Raw genomic sequence first — 22,024 nt, 5'->3', positions numbered from 1 at the left:
GGACGCACGTAATTATACGAAGACAACTACAGACACCCACTCTATTGAAATTATCTGTCTCCCGTCTTTCAAATCTATATACATAATCGACAAGTCACTGATAAATGCATGGAGGATAGTATTTGCTGAAAGAACTAACCATTCCCTTTCCTGTTCCACTAGAAAATTTACGAGAGGAAGCGATTGTTTGTAAGCTTTTGTACGAGCCGTAATATCTACTGTATAGTCATAAAATCGTAGAAAAATAGGTCTACAGAATCAAGCCTTAATTATAATACGTCTCGAAATTTTTAAACATATACAGTGTCTCTTACTAATATGATAACTATAATTAGAGTTAGATGGTATGTACCCATGAAAAGTTACTATCTCTCCTTTCACATATTTTTCTTTGCATCCGTAGCAACGACAGTCATTCACCAATTACACTATCAACAAACGGTGAAAACACAACAAAACTCTTGATATTATAAACTTCAAACTCTGCAGAAAGCACACACGCACAGCAAAGTCCCGAAAACACGTGACAATCCTGGTTTAATGTTGACAACATGCACAGAACGCAATGCTATCTCCAGAGATATTTACTCTATGACTTTGCCCAATGACTTCATAGGTAAGCCATAGATGATAGCTGACAAACATCTGAAAGCATAAACGAATGTTCAGAAACAAAGAAATTTAGCACTGAGTGCAGAGATCGAACATCTACATCACGTGAACTCATATTGTAAAAAAGAATCTTATGTAAAGGAAGAATAATGATGCGCGATTTATGAAAGTCCATAAAATAAATCAAATTAAAGAAACAGATGTGGGAATTAGGGAGTTTCGGGCGGATACCACAAAAGAAGATACTAACAAAAATAACAGAAAATGTGTTACGCTACAGGAAAATTACGACAAACCAAACACTGATATCATGTACGACCGAGGAAGAGGATACCAGTGTTACCCTTGGAGGAAAAAGCACCCGCCAAACATTGGTATTGCCTAGCATCGGTATCCTGTCCTTCACATAACCTGTACTGGTCAACTGAAAAAGAATAGGGCGGGCCGCTGTGGCCGAGCGGTTGTAGGCGCTCCAGTCCGGAACCGCTGCTGCTGCCGTCACAGGTTCGAATCCTGCCTCAGGCATGGATGTGTGTGATGTCCTTAGGTTAGTTAGGTTTAAGTAGTTCTAAGTCAAGGGGATTGATGTCGTCAGATGTTAAGTCCCATAGTGCTTAGAGCCATTTGAACCATTCTTTGAAAAACAAGATACTTGTATTACCCACATCCAAATGAACAACATACCTAACATTAGTATTCCGTACTTAAGTTGACCTGTGTAGCTTTATTTCAACTGACATGTATATTACCTAATGCGTAGAAAACGGTACCTCTACATTAGTATCCTGAAGTAAACTGAAAAATAACATACTAGTGTTACCCAACACAAAAAGAACGATAAACCTGACATAGGTATCCTATTCTTTACCAATGGCCGATACAATGGCAAATTAAAACGATTACACAAATTCTTTAATACGACGACCAAAAACAAAACGCGTGCACTGTTTCTTTGGTTTAATTCTACATTCATTCACTTATTTAAATTTACGATTTGACGCTTCGTTTCCCAAGATTTACTATCTAGGACTCATAAATAAACAGCTTATCAGCTGTGACTTGAATATGACGTCATTGGTCAAAGACAACGAGTTGTATCCCATTTTTCAGTTGACCCAGTTAATTTGACCTGTAATTCAGTTTACTTGTACTTTGTTATCTTCTTTTTTCTTTCATTTTAAACGCATCATCTGACGATGAGTTGATACTAACACATTTGTGTGCCTCAGTGGCCGGGTGTTACCACTTCTTAAACAGAAAACCTAACAAACTTAATTGTATGTACAGATAATAGTAATAATAATGTAATAATGACAATTCATACGCTTCAATGGCCTGGTACAAGTCTTTCTATTGGACGCCACTTCGGCGGCTTACGTGTCCCTAACCTACCCAGTTGTCCAACTGTGGTAAAGGGACCCACATTTTAACGTGGAATCCGAACCACATGTTGTTTTGGCGACTCCTCGCATCGTTAAGAGACGACGGCTGGGTTAAAACGAACACTGAAAAATCCGTAACCACTCAGTTTCTGTGCTCGCGGTTTGGCGCTGGACCACCGAGACCGATAAGTATATAAATAGTTCATCTACAGGTTAGGATGAGTGAGTTTGCGAGTATCAAAATATGTGACATACATGGTCGTATCTTTTGATTGCGTTGAATTAGAGACGTAAATTTTTTATGCTGCCCAAGTAGCCGTAGGTCTTAATATCTGACATAAATTTAAGCTTGACACAGCTTCCCGTTCCTGAGTAAAATGGGTTTTAACAGTCGAACGGATAGACAGCAAAGTAATCCTATAATAGTTCTATTTTTATCGATTGAAGTAGAAAGCCCTAAGTAATACCGACTTCTGAGCTGTGACACTTCTCGCAAACCAGCGAGATTCTAGTACGTTTATCTCTTTAAAGCTTTAGGCCAAGTAGATTCCTTACATCGAATAATGATGCGAGATGCGAGCACAAAATCGCGGTACTTTTGGACAGCATTTGTCTATGATAGCGACGTAATGACGTTCAAAATCTGCAGAGTGCTTACGGGCAAATCTTACGCCAATCATAGTGATGTGACTGATGTAGTCGATGTATGTTGCAGACAGAAACTCGGTTCCGCGCATCCGATTGCTCGCTGCATAGATATTCCTACTCAGTGGTTAGGCTAGTACGTGGTAAACAAGGGAAAACAGAAGGAAGGAAGGAATATATAGGATGTCTATACAGGGGAAGAAAAACTTGAGGGCAATATTATAGAACGCGAAGAAGATGATGAAACAAGAGGTAAGAAACTGTGAGAAAAATTGGACCGAGCACTGAAAGACCTAAGTCGAAACCAGGCCCTTGGAGCATGGGATATTCACTGGGAATTAATGAGATTGCTGGAAGAACCAGCCATGACAAAAGTATTCCACCTGCTGCGGAAGATGTATGAAACAGGGGAAACACACTCAGACTTAGCCAGAATGTAATAGTACCAGTTACAAACGAGGCGGTTGCTGACAGGTGTGAATACTGCTCAACCACCAGTTTTGTGGTATGGTACAGAGGTCGCGTTGCCACACCATAGCTGACAACGAGAATCGATACCACAGACATTAGCGAGGGTTCTATGCAGTCTGCAATGACGTATAAGAGGCGCTCCTGAATATCAGCTCTGCAGCGCCCTCAGGTCGTCAGTGTAGTGTCGGACATGTCAGTGTTCGCCCAGTTGAAGACCTCAGCTACAGCAGGCAACGTCATCACGTAGGACAGTAACCGTTGAAGTTTCTGATGAAATGTATTTCGTATATGTTCTTTTCTCTACTGCAAAAGAATAGTTTATTAATTAGTGCATCAAGTGATGCTTTGCTGGTCATGACAGTTTTAAAGTATTCAGATTACCCAGTAATCCTGTGACAAAGATTTGAGTCAAAGTAAAGTAAACCTTTTATTCATTTATATAATAAAAAGAACTAATATTTCTTGTGTTGTGGTATGATGAGCCTTCTCCCAGAGCAATCAAAGAAAGTAGCTTTGCCTGCTGACAACAAGTTTAATAACAAAAGTGGAAAAACTAGTAGAGGCCAATCCTAGAGAACACCATATGCAGGAACATCAAAGACAATACTGACACTGCGACATACCTTAGATAAGTTGAAGGAGGGTAAACCTACGTTTGTAGCATTTGTAGAGTTCGAGAAATCCTTTGACAGTGTTCACTGCACTCTTCCCAATTTTGAAGCTAACGGGGACAAAATACAGGAACCGAAAAGTGAATTACAACTCGTACAGAAACAAGACTGGAGTTTTAACAGTCGAAGGACGGTTTGGAAAGCGATTTAAAGCTCAGGGAGAAGAAATAAAAATTTGCTAGTTTGCCGATACATTGTAATTCCATCACAGACGGTTAAGAAACTAGAAGAGCAGGTGAACGAAATGAATATTGTCTCGAAAAGAGATTATAAGAGCAACACCAATAAAAGTAAAACAAGGGGAATGGATTGTCATCGAATTAAATCAGGCCATGATGAGGGAATTAGGTTAGAAATATGTGACGCTAATTGTAGAGCATTAGTAGTTTCCCTATTTAGGCAGCAAAATAACAGATGACGGTCGAATTAGGGAAGATATAAAATGCAGACAGGCAATAGCAAGAAAATAATTTCTGAAAAAGGAGAATTTGTTAACATCGAGTATAAATTTAAGCGTCAGAATTACTTTTCCGAAGATATTTATGTGGATCGTGGTTTTGTATGCGAGGGAAACGTGAACGATAGGTAATTCAGACAACATGAGAGTAGAAACATTTGAAATGCGGTGCTATAGAAGAATGCTGAAAATTGGATGAGTAGATCCACTAACATATTAGGAAGAACTGAATCGAACGGGAAAAAAGTAATTTATGGCACAACCTGAGCAAAAGAAGGGATCGGTTGATAGGACACGTCCTGAGGCATCAAGGAACTGTCAATTTTTAAATGAAAGGAAGTGTGGGAGATAAGAGGCTTCAATACACTAAGCGGGCCGACCAGGGTGGCCGTGCGGTTCTAAGCGCTTCAGTCTGGAACCGCGTGACCGCTACGGTCACAGGTTCGAATCCTGCCTCGGGCATGGATGTGTGTGATGTCTTTAGGTTAGTCAGGTTTAAGTAGTTCTAATTTCTAGGGGACTGATGACCACAGATGTTAAGTCCCACTGTGCTCAGAGCCATTTGAACCATTACACGCAGCGGGCTCAAATGAATGTACGATGCAGTCATTATTCGGGCATGAAGAGGCTCGCACGGGCTAGAGAAGTATAAATTTCTATGGACTGAGCATTCGGATGCGCAGAACGAGAATTCCACCCGCAACCTCTGCTGCAGCACAGCTCAAGCCACGTGATTTTGTGACCGCGCATTTAGCCAATATAGCGCTAAGAGTATTTTGAGTGTTCTTAGTTCGCTGCTACTGATACATCACCTTCAGAAGTACGATGAAACTTTGTATATGTGTTTTACAGACTTCCTAACTATTTGATACCAGGCCTAAAGATGTGACGAGCAATAGTATTTTGCTTTTTCGCAACAGTATCGTAGCTCAGCTTTCACTTTGCTTAGGTTTTTTCGTAACGGGATAACAATTGACAACCAACATTTTTTTTACGCTTTTTGTCGCACTTAGTCATGTTGTCGAGTCTTTGTTCTATTTAATTGCATTAGAATGCCACTGTAGACGGCACCGAAGTGTCACGAAGAAAGAATGCATTGGAATTATGAAACTGTAACAGTAATTACGGTAACCGATTTGCACCATCCGCTTGCCCATTATTGTTTTCAGTTTTCCTTTATTTACCATTCTGCCTCTTATAGACAAGTAAAAGTCTATAACATTTTCCCGTCATTTCATCAGAAAAGAAAAACCATACACTACCCACAAAAAATAATTTACAATATCAATGCTCTAAGGTTGAGCAACAAAAGAAGTGACAGCTAACAATATTCTTTTAATGTTTTCTGTTGCATTGATTGTACTGTGGAATCTGTTCTAATTAACTGCGTTACAATGACATTATACAGAAAACTGTCTCATGAAGAAATACTAAACACACAAGGGTTTGAGAACCTTCATAAATCGGATGAAATTAATCAGACTGTCATGTATCAATTTTATCTCTAAATGAACGTAGCATGAATATGGGAGTTTACACAAACACACTTGCAAATTTATCTAGCACTTGTCTCGTAAACACATGCTATAATATCGTGGAAATTATCTCTACAATACAATACTGTGTCTCGCTTTTTTATAATATAAAGTGCCTCATATCAACATGACATTTACAATTATACATTTGTCGTACATCCCTATGAAAACAGGATCTCGTTTCACGTACTTTTCATTAAGTCCACTGCAACGACAATACTGCACTGTAACTCATGCTAGAACTCCAACATGCAGAAACATATATAAGACAAGGCGAATACGTATAATATTCAAGTCACGGTATTACCGGAAATTTTAGATATGCAGCGCTGCCCCAAAATCACGTGATTAGCCCTGTTAGAAGTCGAGAAGAAGCGCAGTAGGCTATGCTTACTCCATTGATACATATACTCAATGGGTTAGAGCGGCGATTATATTATCAGAAAATGCCAACTTGGATACGATCGCGACGTTCTGCGACCATTACTTATGCTCACCCACCTGACAATCTAATGCACGGCCTGCTTATCTGTTGACGATACAATGAATCTAGTTTGCGGACAGCCGCCCTTTTTGTTAGCGATGGACAACCGACTGGTTTTAACAGCCGATTTACCAGTCTGTTGGCTTTTCGTTCAGTTGGTTTTTACAGTCGAACGAAACAACTGAACGAAACTAGTCCTTCGCAATTGTCAGCGATTTGAATGTTTTCATTCACCTACACTCCGGGGTTCATTGGATTCACTTAAAGTAAGACAACCTACTGACAAAAGTCACTGATATTTACGGCAGTTATATGAATGTTTTCTCTCATTTTCCTGGTTTGCGTGACTTCATTTACATGAAGCGTGCCATTCGTCCCGTAAAAAACGTTAAGTCCCCTTTTTTGCTCGCGTGTTCCGGGTCCCCAGAATTTTTGTCGGGGCGCGAATAGTTCTCATATTTTCGTGATACTAAACTCTCTTCGTCCAAACAGACTATGGAAGGCCCAACGGTATCGACCGGCCGGCGTGTCATCCTTAGCCCACACGCGTCAGTGGATGCGGATATGGAGGGGCATGTGGTCAGCACACCGCTCTCCCGGCCGTATGTCAGTTTACGAGACCGGAGCCGCCATTTCTCGATCAAGTAGTTCCTGTTTGCCTCACAAGGGCTGAGTGCACCCCTCTCGCCAACAGCGCTCGGCAGACCGGATGGTCAGCCATCCAAGTGCTATCCCAGCCCGATAGCGCTTAACTTCGGTGATGTGACGGGAACCGCTGTTACCGTTGCGGCAAGGCCGTTGGCACTTTCGTGATACCGTCTTCCTAAATTAAAAAACGAATTATTCTGTCATTTATTGACGCGAAAAAAGCTGCATCGACACTTATTTCACTTATTGTTCTCGTTGTTGAACGCGTTTTGTGAACAGATGAAGTTTGCTTAGTCTTGTGTTCTCAACTGATGCGGTGTGCTGTCATTTGCGTAAACTAAGTTATTGTGCCCAAGCACAAGTGCACCTTTATTTTCAACTTAAAGGAGGAAAATCCTTTCTTTCAAGAGGCAAAGCTTAGTTATAAAGTTGCTGTAAAATGTGCAATGCCGCATTTTCGATTGCACGTGGTGGAAACTCGGATATTATTCAGCATGATAAATGAAACAAACATAAGCTAGCTTCTTCTACTGCTGTTGCAACAACCTCCAAAATCAGTTACTTCTTGGGTAAGTTTCTTCACACATCCTAAGAAGTTCTGCTCACGATGTTTGTATGAAACATGCATTTGGAAATGTAAAACATTGCCAGGATAAAAATGCTTTATTAATGGCCTGTCATGAAATCAAATTCTTGATGTTCAGGATCACAGAGCTTTTACGTTAATTATAATAATGAAAGGTATGATATTATCGTTGCGGGTTGACCTGGTACTTGATCGTAACTTCTATTAAGACATTTCATTAAAGTCGACTTTATGTAGTGAGAACTATACATGTTAGAGTTGTTAGCTATAATTAGTATCAAGATAGAATAGTCAGATAGTAAAAGCATAATTCGTGAAATTACAGGAAATGAAGAGGCTTCATTGGCTTCAGTTGAGGAAACCTTAGCATACCATACTGTGTGTCATAACGACAACTACAGTTCCATGTATTCCACAGTCAATGTCTTTAAAAAACTGTATGACGTCAAGTTTAGTTGTGAACTAACAAAAACTGAAGCCATTATTAATGGTGTATTAACTCCTTGGTGCAGACAAGTTCTTAGATATCTTGACTATGTAAATTTTGTTTTGCATTATTATCATTACTCACGAGTCAACAAAGTTCCTTCCAGTATAAGTAAAATATTTCACTTCAGAAAGCGGAGTGCATAAAAAAATACTGGAATTATTTTTATTGAAAATGAAACTTCTAACATCTAAAAATAAGAAGTCAGTTCTGCATGATCCCTGCCTAAAACCAAAGTTTGTTTGTTTATCTGCTGACAGCTCAAACAGTTTTTATGTAAACTGAAGGGGCAGAGAAAATATTTTTGCTAAATTAGAAGCAAGCCTTGGTAGCAATTATTTTATAGGTGTGGGTTGTGTGGAACGTATCATCCACAACAGTGTGGTATCACTCGTTCGAAAGTTGTCAATTCGTGTAGATAATGTTATTTGTAAAATTTACATGGATTTTCAGATTTATGCTGTAGGGGTGGAAAGACTGGGAGAGTTCTTTTATTTTGGAAATGTCAGTTATCATCAATTGCCAGATTACAGAAGAACGAGATGAGTGACATTGCTTCCTGCTTTTGAAAGAATTTTGAATTTATGTCTTACTCTAAATTCCTTTTTTCACTTTGAATCACGTTGTCTTTTATCTTTGCAATCAGTTTTTAATAATGAGGAATCTGAAATTATGGTTGTGGTTTGCTGATAGTTGATCCATCTTTTTGAAACAAGCATAAGAGAAATCGAAATTCAGCATGCCTTCCTTCTAGAGACAATATCTTGTTGTGAATTATTCCTAACAAACATAAAAACAGGAAAAAATAATTTTGTGAGTTTCAAGATTAATTCTATGTTGAAGGGCTTGTATGACAGTACTCAAGCTGCTCACAGTAGGTTTTATTCCTACGTTCATTCATTCAATAATGTAGTACTTGAATATTTACTTTCATGGGGGAAGTAATTTTCAGATTATAGTCGACTTCGTTGCGCCAATTTGAAAAAGAAGCTGCAGTGAAGTGATATAGAATCAGGCATACCATTGATTCAAAAAGTAAAGAGTGTAAAAATTGGTAGTGCAGAATTGTTTGATGAATATTGTCTTGTCAAAACAACTGGAACAACTCAAAGAAAGAAGTGCGTATTATACAGGTTGTAATATTTAAAGTTTAAAAGAAAATTTCGTAAAAGTAGTAATGTTGCTTAAAATTGTAGAAACTGCCCTGTGCATCCCGGGGTTGAATCTGGGATGTAAGTTTTGGTTTTCAAAAATGAATTATTATTGGTCATGTGATAACACAGACGTTTTAAGTAGTGCAGTTGCGATTGCAATGTTTCTGAAGTAGTTCATGTGCAGACCTGTATGACAGATTGTTATACAGTAAGTAGTTATGTGAGAAAAATTCACACAGGTGAAAAATACCAAGAAAATTCTAGTAATATAAAGGATTTGTTGGTGCACTTCAAGTAGGGTATTAATAATCATTGTTCTGATGCATAGTGCATTATTCAGTATCACGTTTCCGTCATCCTAATGGTCTATTAACATTTGCATCAACCACAGCTACGCTTGTCAACTTCTTTTTATACACAAATAGCACATCCTATTTCAAGGCGAGGTGAATAAAAAAATATTTCTGAAAACAAAATATTTTCAAAGTTTATGTATTTATCTACTTAAACACGAATTTCTGACATTAAATATGGTTTTTTTGTTTGCTTTTAAATTGTTGATAACTGGTACTACATTATAAACTTGTATAAATGATTACTTTCTTATCTAAATTTATTGAAGATCTGTCTCTCTCTTCCCACTGGTTTGGGCCCTACACCGATCATTTTACTTCGGTAAATTGTCATGTGTCGTGAACAGAAAGCATATAAGATATATCTTTTTAAATTGTTTACTGACTTTTTCACTTGCCTTTTAAGCATGTACTGTCGCAATTATTTTTAATCATACGTTAATGTTCTTTGAATTTCTTTCATTTAGTTTCATAACCTGAATCATCCATGACGATACTATATATCGCAGTGAATTTATCTTGAGGATCACTTTTCATCCAGTCATATGATTGCTTCCTTTCCCACGCCACCGAGCGTTTTGGCATTCTGACCAGACACAAAGTTCACTATTAAGTAAACGCCTACTCAAAAATGGACGAAAAACGGAACTAAAAGCTACATATTAGCACCCAATAAAAAGCAGATATCGGAAAGACAGCAACAGTAACGACAATTGATAATGAAGTGCAGTAAACAATAATTATTTAACAGTGCCAAAACAACCGAATGTTTCCGCTGAGAATTGAATGCGCCGGGTTGTGTCGAATGTTTTCATATGTTTGTACCCGTAGACTGATTTTCCTCGAAGGAAATGAATGAATAATTATCCTATCCACACGTCAAACTACAACCGACTGCATCGACCGTTTCCATTCGGTCGCTCCAGCACACCAGTTTCACGCAAAAGAACAAATCAATAGTTCAACAAACACGTAATTAAACCAGAATTACTTCTTTGTCAAAGAAATTTGATAAAATATTCATTATGTTTCTTTGACAAAGATTTTTGGTGTAACGCAAAAGTGGTATTACTCCGTCGTCAAATATCTCGACATAATTCAATTAGAATGGCTAGCATGTAACAACAGAAGAACCTTGCGATATCAGTAATTTTTGAGAATATTTCTCGCTTAGAAACAGCGGTTTGGCTAAAAGTAGTGACGTTGGTGGAGTTACAACACCCGCTCTATTTACCGCCTCCGACTGCCATCATGATATGAGGGTCTGAGGACGGTCAAACACTGGCCGAAACCGGTTACCGTCGAAATAAATGTTTTTGCTGTGGACACTGTTTATAGTCCATTTTTAAAATACATATGATATCAGATGAGAAACTGCTATTTTTAATTCTGTTAATTCTATAGTTCAGATTTACGTATTTTTACAATACGAAACGAAATCCGATCAAACCAATATCCCACCACCTGTTAATGCTAAGATACATTAAATAAAATCTGAGTGCAATGTATTGTATACAGTTCACAGTATCCGACTCGTAATCTAATCATGGAAGAAATCATTTAAAGTGAGAAATGAATTGTAACTCGACGTGTTTTAAGTTCAAAAGGGGCTGATTGTGCGTACATCCGCGTGCATGCCAAGTACTTTCTGATGCTTTATGCCGATTGCAGCTCGCTTTCGCGAATTGCTTTACGTATTTCAGGCTCATTTTAGTACATTTAAAACTAGACACGATTTTTAGATTATTTCACTTGAGCTGTTGTTTATTCTTATAGAAGACCGTTTGACCTTGTCTTTGCTTTTTCTTTCCTGGCTGTAACATTTAGCTCACTATCATGTCCACCCGTGACGCTGTCTACTTTGTGTGCATATGTTATCTTACAGCTAGCGCATGTTCCATTCCATTTAAAACAAAATCGAATTCGTGTTCACTTTCAGCTACCACTGATGCATCATCAATGAATGGTGTTGTGCTAACTTTCTGTGCTTGACAAACAACAAAAGTACTTTAATCCAGTGAACAAATAAACAACGGTGGTAACAATGAATCTGCCTTATATTTTTTTCTGGTTTGACTTCTTATACAAATGTGAGTACTGACTATTCTAATCCGCTTTGAAGAAAGAGAGTTTATTTCCATCTCCCTGTCTAAAAAAGCCAATGTGTTTTATTTCATCCCAGATTGTAAAACGCCTTTCCATATTTATTGCGCCCCAATAACCTCCGAGATACGACCTCATTTACGTTTTGAATGTGCTCCATACACTCGACACTCGACCGTTTTGTATTGTGCTTATACATTCCAGCTGTTTGCAGTAAACAGAAGACGATCGCTTTCTTTGATGAAATCCAAGGTGAGACTCTAGAGTTGATCAAATAAATTTTACGAAAGGTGACATGTGACTGAAGTTTCATATTACACTAAGTCAAATATACACAGACGGAAAAAAAATCGAAACACCAGGAAGGAGCTGTGCAACGTAAGCGAAAGTTGGTAGTCGCGTTTCTACATCTAAAAGATACTGTGTATTCAAATTTGACACCAACCGCATAAGAGTGGCACTAATAGCTCCACTATGAGGCTGCAAATCATGTTTGCTTTAAATACACGCTGTAACTGGACATGATGAGTTGATGTTAGTCAAGAATGCCTTTAAAGCGACACTTCACTAAGTTTCATCGAGGTCGTGTAGTAGGGCTACGAGAAACTGGATGTTCCTATTGCAGGAAGACTTCTAGGAATATAGCCACTGTACACGATTACTAGCAGCGGTGCTCACGAGTATGTACAGTCGCCGCCCGCTGTGGCCGAGCGGTTCTAGGAGCTTCAGTCCGGAACCGCGCTGCTGCTACTGTCGCAAGTTCGAATCCTGCCTCAAGCATGGATGTGTGTGATGTCCTTAAGTTAGCTAGGTTTAAGTAGCTCTAAGTCTAGGGGACTGATGACCTCAGATGTTAAGTCCCATAGTGCTTAGAGCCAATGTACACTCGCAAGAACATCGAGTTCCGGACGGCTCTGGCACATCGTACTGCATCTGCAGCAACAATCTGAGCAGCATTTGCCACCACAGTGACACAACGAACTGTTACAAATCAGTTGCTTGAAGGACAGCCGCGAGATGGATGCATGGAAGTGTGCATTCCCTTGACCCCAAACCACTGCCATCTCCCACATCAGTGGTGTGGAGGCAGAGGTCATTGGAGGGCAGGGTGGAGGTCTGTCATGCGTTCTGGTGAAATCCCGTTCTGCCTCGGTGTCAGTGATGGCCGTTTCTTGGTTACGAGGAGGTCAGTCGAGGGCTTGCAACCAATCTATCTGCACGCTAGACACACTGGACCTCCACCTGCAATTTCGTATGACAGCAGGAACACTCTCGTGGTTATCCCGCGCATCCTGACTGCAAATTTGTACGTCAATCTGGTGATTTGGCCTGTTGTGCTGCTATTCATGAACAGCATTCCAGGAGGTGTTTTCCAACACAGTATCGTCCACGTACCGCTGATCTAATCCAACATGTTCTACAGAGCGTCGACATGTTGTCTCGGCCTGCTCGATCACCAGATCTGTCTCCAATCGAGCACATATGGAACATCATCGGAGCGCCATCCACAACAAGCGTAAACCATCCCAGGATTGGCCCACCAGATGCGTTAGGCATGGTACAACACAATTGATGCAGGTCTACCTTCTTGCATTGAACGTTCTGACTGTAACACCGGTTATTAATGTTCCGTTATTTCACATTTGCGACGGCTTATCTCACACGTACATTAAACTGTGATCTAGCGATGTTAATCACTTAAATACGTTCCATAGACAAGTGTATATCCTAAATTTCATTACTCTACATTAATTACACTACTGGCCATTAAAATTGCTACACCACGAAGATGACGTGCTACAAACGCGAAATTTAACCGACAGGAAGAAGATGCTGTGATATGCAAATGATTAGCTTTTCAGAGCATTCACACAAGGTTGGCGCCGGTGGCGACACATACAAAGTGCTGATATGAGAAAGGTTTCCAACCGATTTCTCATACACAAACAGCACTTGACCAGCGTTGCCTGGTGAAACGTTGTTGTGATGTCTCATGTAAGAAGGAAAAATGCGTACCATCACGTTTCCGACTTTGATTAAGGTCGGAATGTAGCCTATCGCGATTGCGGTTTATCGTATCGCGACATTGTTGCTCGCGTTGGTCGAGATCCAATGATTGTTAGCAGAATATGGAATCGGTGGGTTCAGGAGGGTAATAGGAACGCCGTGCTGGATCCCAACGGCCTCGTATCACTAGCAGTCGAGATGACAGGCATCTTATCCGCATGGCTGTAACGGATCGTGCAGCCACGTCTCGATCCCTGAGTTAACACATGGTGACGTTTGCAAGACAACAACCATCTGCACAAACAGTTCGACAACGTTTGCAGCAGCATTGACTATCAGCTCGGAGACCATGACTGCGGTTACCCTTGACGCTGCATCACAGACGGGAGCGCCTGCAATGGTGTACTCAACGACGAACCTGGGTGCACGAATGGCAAAACGTCTTTTTTTCGGATGAATCCATGTTCTGTTTACAGCATCATGATGATCGCTTCCGTGTTTGGCGACATCGCGATGAACGCACATTGGAAGCGTGTATTCGTCGTCGCCATACTGGCGTATCACCCGGCGTGACGGATGGGGTGCCATTGGTTACACGTCTCGGTCACCTCTTGTTCGCATTGACGGCACTTTAAACAGTGGACGTTACATTTCAGATGTGTTATGACCCGTGGCTCTACCCTTCATTCGTTTCCTGCGAAACCCTACATTTCAGCAGGATAATGCACGACCGCATGTTGCAGGTCTTGTACGGGCCCTTCTGGATACAGAAAATGTTCAACTGCTGCCCTGGCCAGCACATTCTGCAGATCTCTCACCAGTTAAAAACGTCTGGCCAATGGTGGCCGAGCAACTGGCTCGTCATAATACGCCTGTCACTACTCTGTATGAACTGTGGTATCGTGTTGAAGCTTCATGGGCAGCTGTACCTGTACACGACATCCAAGTTCTGTTTGACTCAATGCCCAGGCGTATCAAGGCCGTTATTACGGCCAGAGGTGGTTGTTCTGGATACTGATTCCTCAGGATCTATCCCAAATTGCTTGAAAATGTAATCACATGTCAGTTGTAGTATAATATATTTGTCCAATGAATACCCGTTTATCATCTGCATTTCTTCTTGGTGTAGCAATTTTAATGGCCAGTAGTGTATTTTTTGGTATTGCGATTTCTTTCCGTCAGTTTACTTCACAAAGCAACTTTATCAAAGAAATTTGATAGTATAATATTGGCCTAGGACCACCCACGATGAAATCGTATGTTTTGATAAAGTTGCTCTCGTCACTACTTGTTGGACGATGTGTCCGTTAACGTTATCCACACTTCCCTGGAGTACTTTGTCTTCTGGGCCTGCGACGTCATTGCTGAGAGTCGGGGAAGCCTCACACGCACACACTGGCACACACGAGACGACACGACACACAGACGCACCGTAGAGCTGCGTAGCGCGGCGCGCAGTCCAGCGGCCAGCATGGTGGGGGTGGGCGCCGTTCTGCGCCCAGGCAGCGACTGAGGGCGCGGCCGTAAGACGGAGCGGCTGGCTGGCGGAGCTGCTGCTGCTGCTGCTTCTGCCGCGGCTATGTTTAAACCTGGCGAGACACGCCCACGGGACGGGATTAGCGCTGGCATTTCGCGGCCGCCTTGGCTCGTCCTCGACGCTGCACAAACATACGCGCGCACATACACTCGCAACGAGGGGTGGGGGTGGGGGCGGACGAAGCATTTCTGTAGATATTACAAGAAAATGAACACTGGTGGCGTACAGTGGTTTCACTAATCGAGAAAGAGCCAGAAAATCAGTAAGAGTTCGTATAAAGGGTGGTCCATTGATCGTGACCGGGCCAAATATCTCACGAAATAAGCGTCAAACGAAAAAACTACAAAGAACGAAACTTGTCTAGCTTGAAGGGGGAAACCAGGTGGAGCTATGATTGGCCCGCTAGATGGTGCTGCCAGAGGTCAAACGGATTTCAACTGCGTTTTTTTAAAAAATAGGACCCCCCATTTTTAATACATATTCGTGTAGTACGAAAAGAAATATGAATGTTTTAGTTGGACCACTTTTTTCGCTTTGCGATAGATGGCCCTGTAATAGTCACAAACATATGGCTCACAATTTTAGACGAATAGTTGGTAACAGGTAGGTTTTTTAAATTAAAATACAGTACGTAGGTACGTTTCACGATTTCATTTCGGTTGTTCCAATGTGATACATGTACCTTTTTGAACTTATCATTTCTGAGAACTCATGATGTTACAGCGTGATTACCTGTAAATACCACATTAATGCAATAAATGCTCAAAATGATGTCTGTCAACCTCAATGCATTTGGCAATACGTGTAACGATATTCCTCTCAACAGCGAGTAGTTCGCTTTCCGTTATGTTCGCACATACATTGACAATGTTCTGACGCATGTTGTCAGGCGTTGTCGGTGGATCACGATAGCAAATATCCTTCAACTTTCCCCACAGAAAGAAATCCGGGGACGTCAGATCCGGTGAACGTGCTGGCCATGGTATGGTACTTCGACGACCAATCCACCTGTCATGAAATATGCTATTTAATACCGCTTCAACCACACGCGAGCTATGTGCCGGACACCCATCATGTTGGAAGAACATCGCCATTGCGTCATGCAGTGAAACATCTTGTAGTAACATCGGTAGAACATTACGTAAGAAATCATCATACATTGCACCATTTAGATTGCCATCGATAAAATGGGGGCCAATTATCCTTCCTCCCATAATGCAGCACCATACTTTAACCCGCCAAGGTCGCTGATGTTCCACTTGTCGCACCCATCGTAGATTTTCCGTTGCCCAATAGTGCATATTATGCCGGTTTACGTTACCGCTGTTGGTGAATGACGCTTCGTCGCTAAATAGAACGCGTGCAAAAAATGTCATCGTCCCGTAATTTCTCTTTTGCCCAGTGGCAGAACTGTACACGACGTTCAAAGTCGTCGCCATGCAATTCCTGGTGCATAGAAATATGGTACGCGTGCAGTCGATGTTGATGTAGCATTCTCAACACCGACGTTTTTGAGATTCCCGATTCTCGCGCAATTTGTCTGCTACTGATGTGCGGATTAGCCGCGACAGCAGCTAAAACAGCTACTTGGGCGTCATCATTTGTTGCAGGTCGTGGTTGACGTTTCACATGTGGCTGAACACTTCCTGTTTCCTTAAATAACGTAACTATCCGGCTAACGGTCCGGACACTTGGATGATGTCATTCAGGATACCGAGCACCATACATAAGACACGCCCGTTGGGCATTTTGATCACAATAGCCATACATCAATACGATATCGACCTTTTCCGCAATTGGTAAACGGTCCATTTTAACACGAAGCAAATATCGTCGGAACTGGCGGAATGTTACGTGATACCACGTACTTCACGTTTGTGACTACTACAGGGCCCTCTATCTCAAAGCGAAAAAGTGGTCCAACTAAAACATTCATATTGCTTTGTATACTACACGAATATGTAATAAAAATGGGGGTTCCTATTTAAAAAACGCAGTTGATGTCCGTTTGCCTACGGCAGCGCCTTCTAGCGGGCCTACCATAGCGCCATGTGGGTTCCCCTTCAAGCTAGACGAGTTTCGTTTTTTGTAGTTTTTTCGTTTGATGCTTATTTCGTGAGATATTTGGCCCAGTCACAATCAGTGGACCACCCTGTATACATTGCAGGGGAAAAATAAATTGTGCATCTGGAAAGACGACGACGATTTTGATCCGATGATAGCGTATGCCACCTGGGGGATAGTACTGATAATGGTTCAGCGTCGTCCGCCAACAGCGTAGTGGAATAGCTACCAGAGCACCATCTCTGTCTACCCTTTAAAAGGGAATGCTCACAGCAGAAGGCTCAGTGTGGTGAAGAAAGTAGGAAACCATGCCACAGAGATACACTCGTGCTTCCTACAGCCAAATTAGCAAGTTTGAAAAGGTTCAGAGTGTGCCCTTCCGAATGGCGGGATGGTGCTTTCGGAGAATTGCCACATAAGTTGGAAGCGCTGCGTCAGTTGTGCAATGGTGCAGGTATTAGTGGTCACGTGGACTTTCTCACATCTGTAGATGAGATTCTGGACGTCCGCGCAGCACGGTGCCGTGGGGTTTCCTACCGTGGGGTTTCCTACCGTGGGGTTTCGTACGTGCAGTGGCACACTAAACCCGTCAGAGGCCTGGGCCCCCAATACAAATCGATGCTCCCCTTGCTGCCCCCTCCCACCTTCTTCACCACACAGGATTTCTCCGATAGTTTCAAACGCAAACGGAAGGAAGTCCCACATTGCTTATCATCTTCATTTTGTGTCGTGATAATTTAAAGGTATAACGTTATTTTACGTAACACTGAAAGTGACTGCTCTCGTTATCTCGTTACTATTATTTAATAGCTATGTTGCCCCTTATACGACAGGAATCATTACATGATTTCTGTTGTTCGAATCTATTATTTATGTTTCACAAATAAGTCGGCATAGAGCGAGCGGGGTGAATAAAAATGAATTCCTATTTCCCCAACCAAGAGGAAGGTCACTGTCTACATAAAACTTCGTTCAGTGCATGGTGGAGGGTACTTTACTTACGGATTTCCACAAAAGCCACAGTATTGCTCCGATCTTGATGAAATTTTGTACATTTGATCTTCAAAACAAGGGTAACCTCACCGTCTACGTGAAATTTCATACGGTGTATGGCGGAGGGTGCCTTACAACAGAATTACACACCATTTGACTGATCAGCTTGGGAGTTGGCTCATGTATGTATGTTTTCGTGGTGAAGGCATTTACACAAGCCAACGTATGCTGGATGGCGGATGGTTGGCCTACCTTTAAATAAATTCAACATCGTCTCATCAATCAGCATGGAAGTTGCCAGATATACGTATTTTTTCATAGACGGAGAAAGAGGAGATGGCATGACGGAGACGGAGAGAGATATTTGGATATAAGGAGAGAGGAGAACGTGATGGTGGCAGGGAGGGGGCAGGAGGTGCGCCCAGAGAAGTGAAAGAAGCAGATTAAAAGAGAGAGGGAGCAGCAGGTAAGCAGAGTAAGGGGGAAGGTGATGAATGACTAATGGAACACTGTAATAAATACATAAATTAGGGGTGTTATTGTGAATTTGATGTACTATTAGAAAAAGCGGGGGAGGAGGTGGACAGAGACGGGAAGATGGATGGAGAGGGAGAGGAGGATGGAGAGGAGGAGGAAGTGTTGTGAGAGAGGGGGGCAGATGGAGGAGATGGAAAGAGAGACGGGTGGGCGGAAGGAGGAGGTGGATAGAGAGACGAGATAGGACTAAATGGACAAGAGAGATGAGGGAAGAGGGGATGAACTGACATAAAACTGGGACGAATAAATATCCGGGCAACGCCGGGTTTACAGTTAGTAAGTAGATAAAGATTTACGCGACAATGGGCGTGTTCATGTGAAAGGAATTACAGTATATTTCCCTATGGTTAGATGCGGCCTATAAAGTTCGATAACTAGAGTGTTGTTCTTGATGTCTACAGATGATAAAATTCGTTGCTTAATATAGATGACTCCACCAAAGTTCATCTAGTTGAAATTTCATCTTTATAAAATGAACTACATAATAATTAGCTGCAAAATGTTCCTGTTGGAGCACAATAAAGGCAAATATGATCGTGTTTAAAAGTCTCTGACAGAAAAGTGGGCAACCAGCTGTCTGAGTCCTCATTCCGCCTTCCTCACATAAATTCTGGAAGCTTCACAGGACGAGTGACCATGTTATGTAAGAAATTTACCAAGTGAAATTTCAGTTTTGTTGAGTTAAAAATTCAATAAATAGCAGATTGTGTATTAGAACTTTAGAAATGCCGTTAAAAGCGTACTTTTGTGAATGAGATCCGCCAAATACAAATAATTAGTTTTGTATGACATATATGACGAAACTCCAGAATCGGCAAGTTAACTTTGCGAAATTATTGATGCTGATCGACGACGACACTGTCTCAGAAACGGTGATAACACCTCCACTGGGGGTGAGCGACTGGGGTAGACAAGCAGTGGGGGAGGCTCAGTTCGCAAACACCTAGTTAGGGAACCGGTTGCTCTGGACAGCTTCGCTATCTGCTGCACCCTTGTAGGAAACCCCACGATAGGAAACCCCACGATAGGAAACCCCACGTAGCCCGTAGCACACACTCCCGGCAGAATTGTCGTACTGTAAGGGCAGTAGTGGCAGACTGTGCAACTACCACAGCAGAGAAAAGACGGGTTGTGAGGCCAGACGTGTCAACGCGAACAGTTGCGAAGTTTTATTAGCAGTGGGACTTCGGGCATGCACACCTGTAGCCTGTCTCCCACTCACACCACAGTATCGAAATGCACGGTTCGACTGGTGCCATCACAGGATCACTTGGAAAATGATATAGCTCACTGTAGTCTGTAGTGACGAAAGCAGATATTGCCTGCACGCAAGTGAAGGCCGTTTGCGAGTACGATGTAGACTGTTGAGTGCTGTCGCATAGAACGCATTCGTTCGAGACACACTGGCCCCATCCTAGGGATTATGATCTGGGTGCGATAAGCTACAACTCTCGTTTGTTTCTGGACGGGATGCTAGCCAGTGCTCGGTACACGCAGAATGTTGTTAGAGCAGTTCTTTTGTCGTTCTCGCAACAGGCAAGTGATGTGTTGTTCCAGCAGGACAATGTTCGCCCACGTAGTGCCTGCAAGACGTGCGGTATATTGCTCTCCTGTCGGTTACCAGACCAGTTTTACCAGTGCCTCTGCTACTCGGTCAAGTATCTCCTCACTGGGTACCACACTTTTTTTGTGCACCGCTCTCCAGTCTTCTCAGTGAGCAAAAGTTCCTCGCAGTACCAGGAACCGAAACTGGATCTGTCATGTAGCAGTCAGTAACTACAAAAAGGTATATAGAAGGGTAATTAATCTAGCAAACGTATTACGTAATGATGGACTAATAAGGAAGATAACGATAGACTAATAAGGAAGTCAGGCAATAAATAAAGGACCACATGGGAAATTGTTAAAAGAGAAATTGGAAAAAGCTCTAAAGACCAAGATACTGTACTTAAATCTAGTGATAATATTGAAATAAAGAAGGAAGTCTTGCTCAATTACATTAACAACTACTTTCTAAATGTACCTGATAAATTAAGCAAGAGCTTTACCAAAGGAGAGAAAACGACAGCTCCAAAAGTAGTCAGTAGCATGTTAGTAAGTCCCACTAATAAATATGAAATATTGAAAGTAATTAACAGTATGAAACCAAAAATGTCTGCAGGACTGGATGAAGTGCCAGTGACAATAATAAAAAAAAGTTGCCACACAAATCTTGGAACCACTGGTACATATTGTCAATTTATCATTCAACAAAGGCGTGTTCCCCCAGAGGCTGAAAATTTCTAAGGTTAAACCATTATACACTAAGCAGATTCAGAAGGATGTAGGTTGCAGTAGGTACTGGGAGATGAAGAAGCTTGCACAGGATAGAGTAGCATGGAGAGCTGCATCAAACCAGTCTCAGGACTGAAGACCACAACAACAACAACAACAACCATTATTCAAAAACGGGGATATACATAAGGTAGAAAACTATAGACCTATATCCCCCCTTCCATCTTTATCAAACATTTTTGAAAAACTGATGGAAATTAGACTCATAAGCTACCTTGACACCTTCAATCTTCTAAATTGTAATCAACACAATTTTCGTACAGGTTACAGCACAGAAACAGCTATACAGGCCTATACGGAAGAAATTATCAGAAATTTAGACAATAACAAATGTGTCGTAGGAATCAACCTAGATCTTTCCAAGTAGATCGTCAAATTCCAAAAAATAGAGAAAATTTTTGGGCATGTACTTTGATCAGCAATTGAGCTGGAAAGACCATGTCATATACATATCCAAAAAAACTCAGTTCAGTATGTTTTGCACCGAGAATAATTACTAGAGTTTGCAGTGCAGAGTGTACAAGATTAGTGTATATGGCTTATTTCGCTCCTATTATATCCTATGGAATAACATTCTGGGGTGCAACTAAATGTCGCTTGAGAGAGGTTTTTAACTTACAAAAAAGAGCCATTAGAATTATTACACACAGCTCTCCACAAACACACTGCAAGCCCTTGTTCGTGCAGCTAAACATACTTACTGTACCATCTTTGTACATATAAAAAGGAATACTGCATACAAGAACACATTTGAGTATTTTACGTGTAAATTCAGATCTTCATGACTACAATACACGTATCTGTAAGAATCTGCATGTAGAAAGAACAAGAAAAACAAAAACTCAAAAACATGTGAGCCACTATGGAATAAAGCTTTGTAATGCTCTGCTACTCTGCATCAGGGGAACAGAAGATGAAGGAAAATTTAAGTCAGAACTAAACAAGTTTATGGTAAATAAATGTT

At 41.3% G+C, this 22,024-nt stretch overlaps 1 protein-coding gene across 1 annotated transcript in view; it reads right to left on the bottom strand.

The window, feature by feature from the left end:
• The window catches only part of LOC124789525 (pyruvate dehydrogenase E1 component subunit alpha, mitochondrial-like), a 121,252-nt gene extending 106,086 nt beyond the window's left edge, over positions 1–15,166 (bottom strand). Inside the window, exon 1 of the mRNA XM_047256918.1 lies at positions 15,027–15,166. Coding sequence (XP_047112874.1) covers positions 15,027–15,068 — 42 coding nt within the window. The 5' untranslated portion in view covers positions 15,069–15,166. The remainder of the gene's footprint in view (positions 1–15,026) is intronic.
• Positions 15,167–22,024: the final 6,858 nt, after the last annotated feature.

This window comes from Schistocerca piceifrons, chromosome 3 (assembly GCF_021461385.2).
Source record: "Schistocerca piceifrons isolate TAMUIC-IGC-003096 chromosome 3, iqSchPice1.1, whole genome shotgun sequence".
Lineage (NCBI taxonomy): Eukaryota > Metazoa > Arthropoda > Insecta > Orthoptera > Acrididae > Schistocerca > Schistocerca piceifrons.
This window is presented reverse-complemented; position numbering and strand designations above follow the sequence as displayed.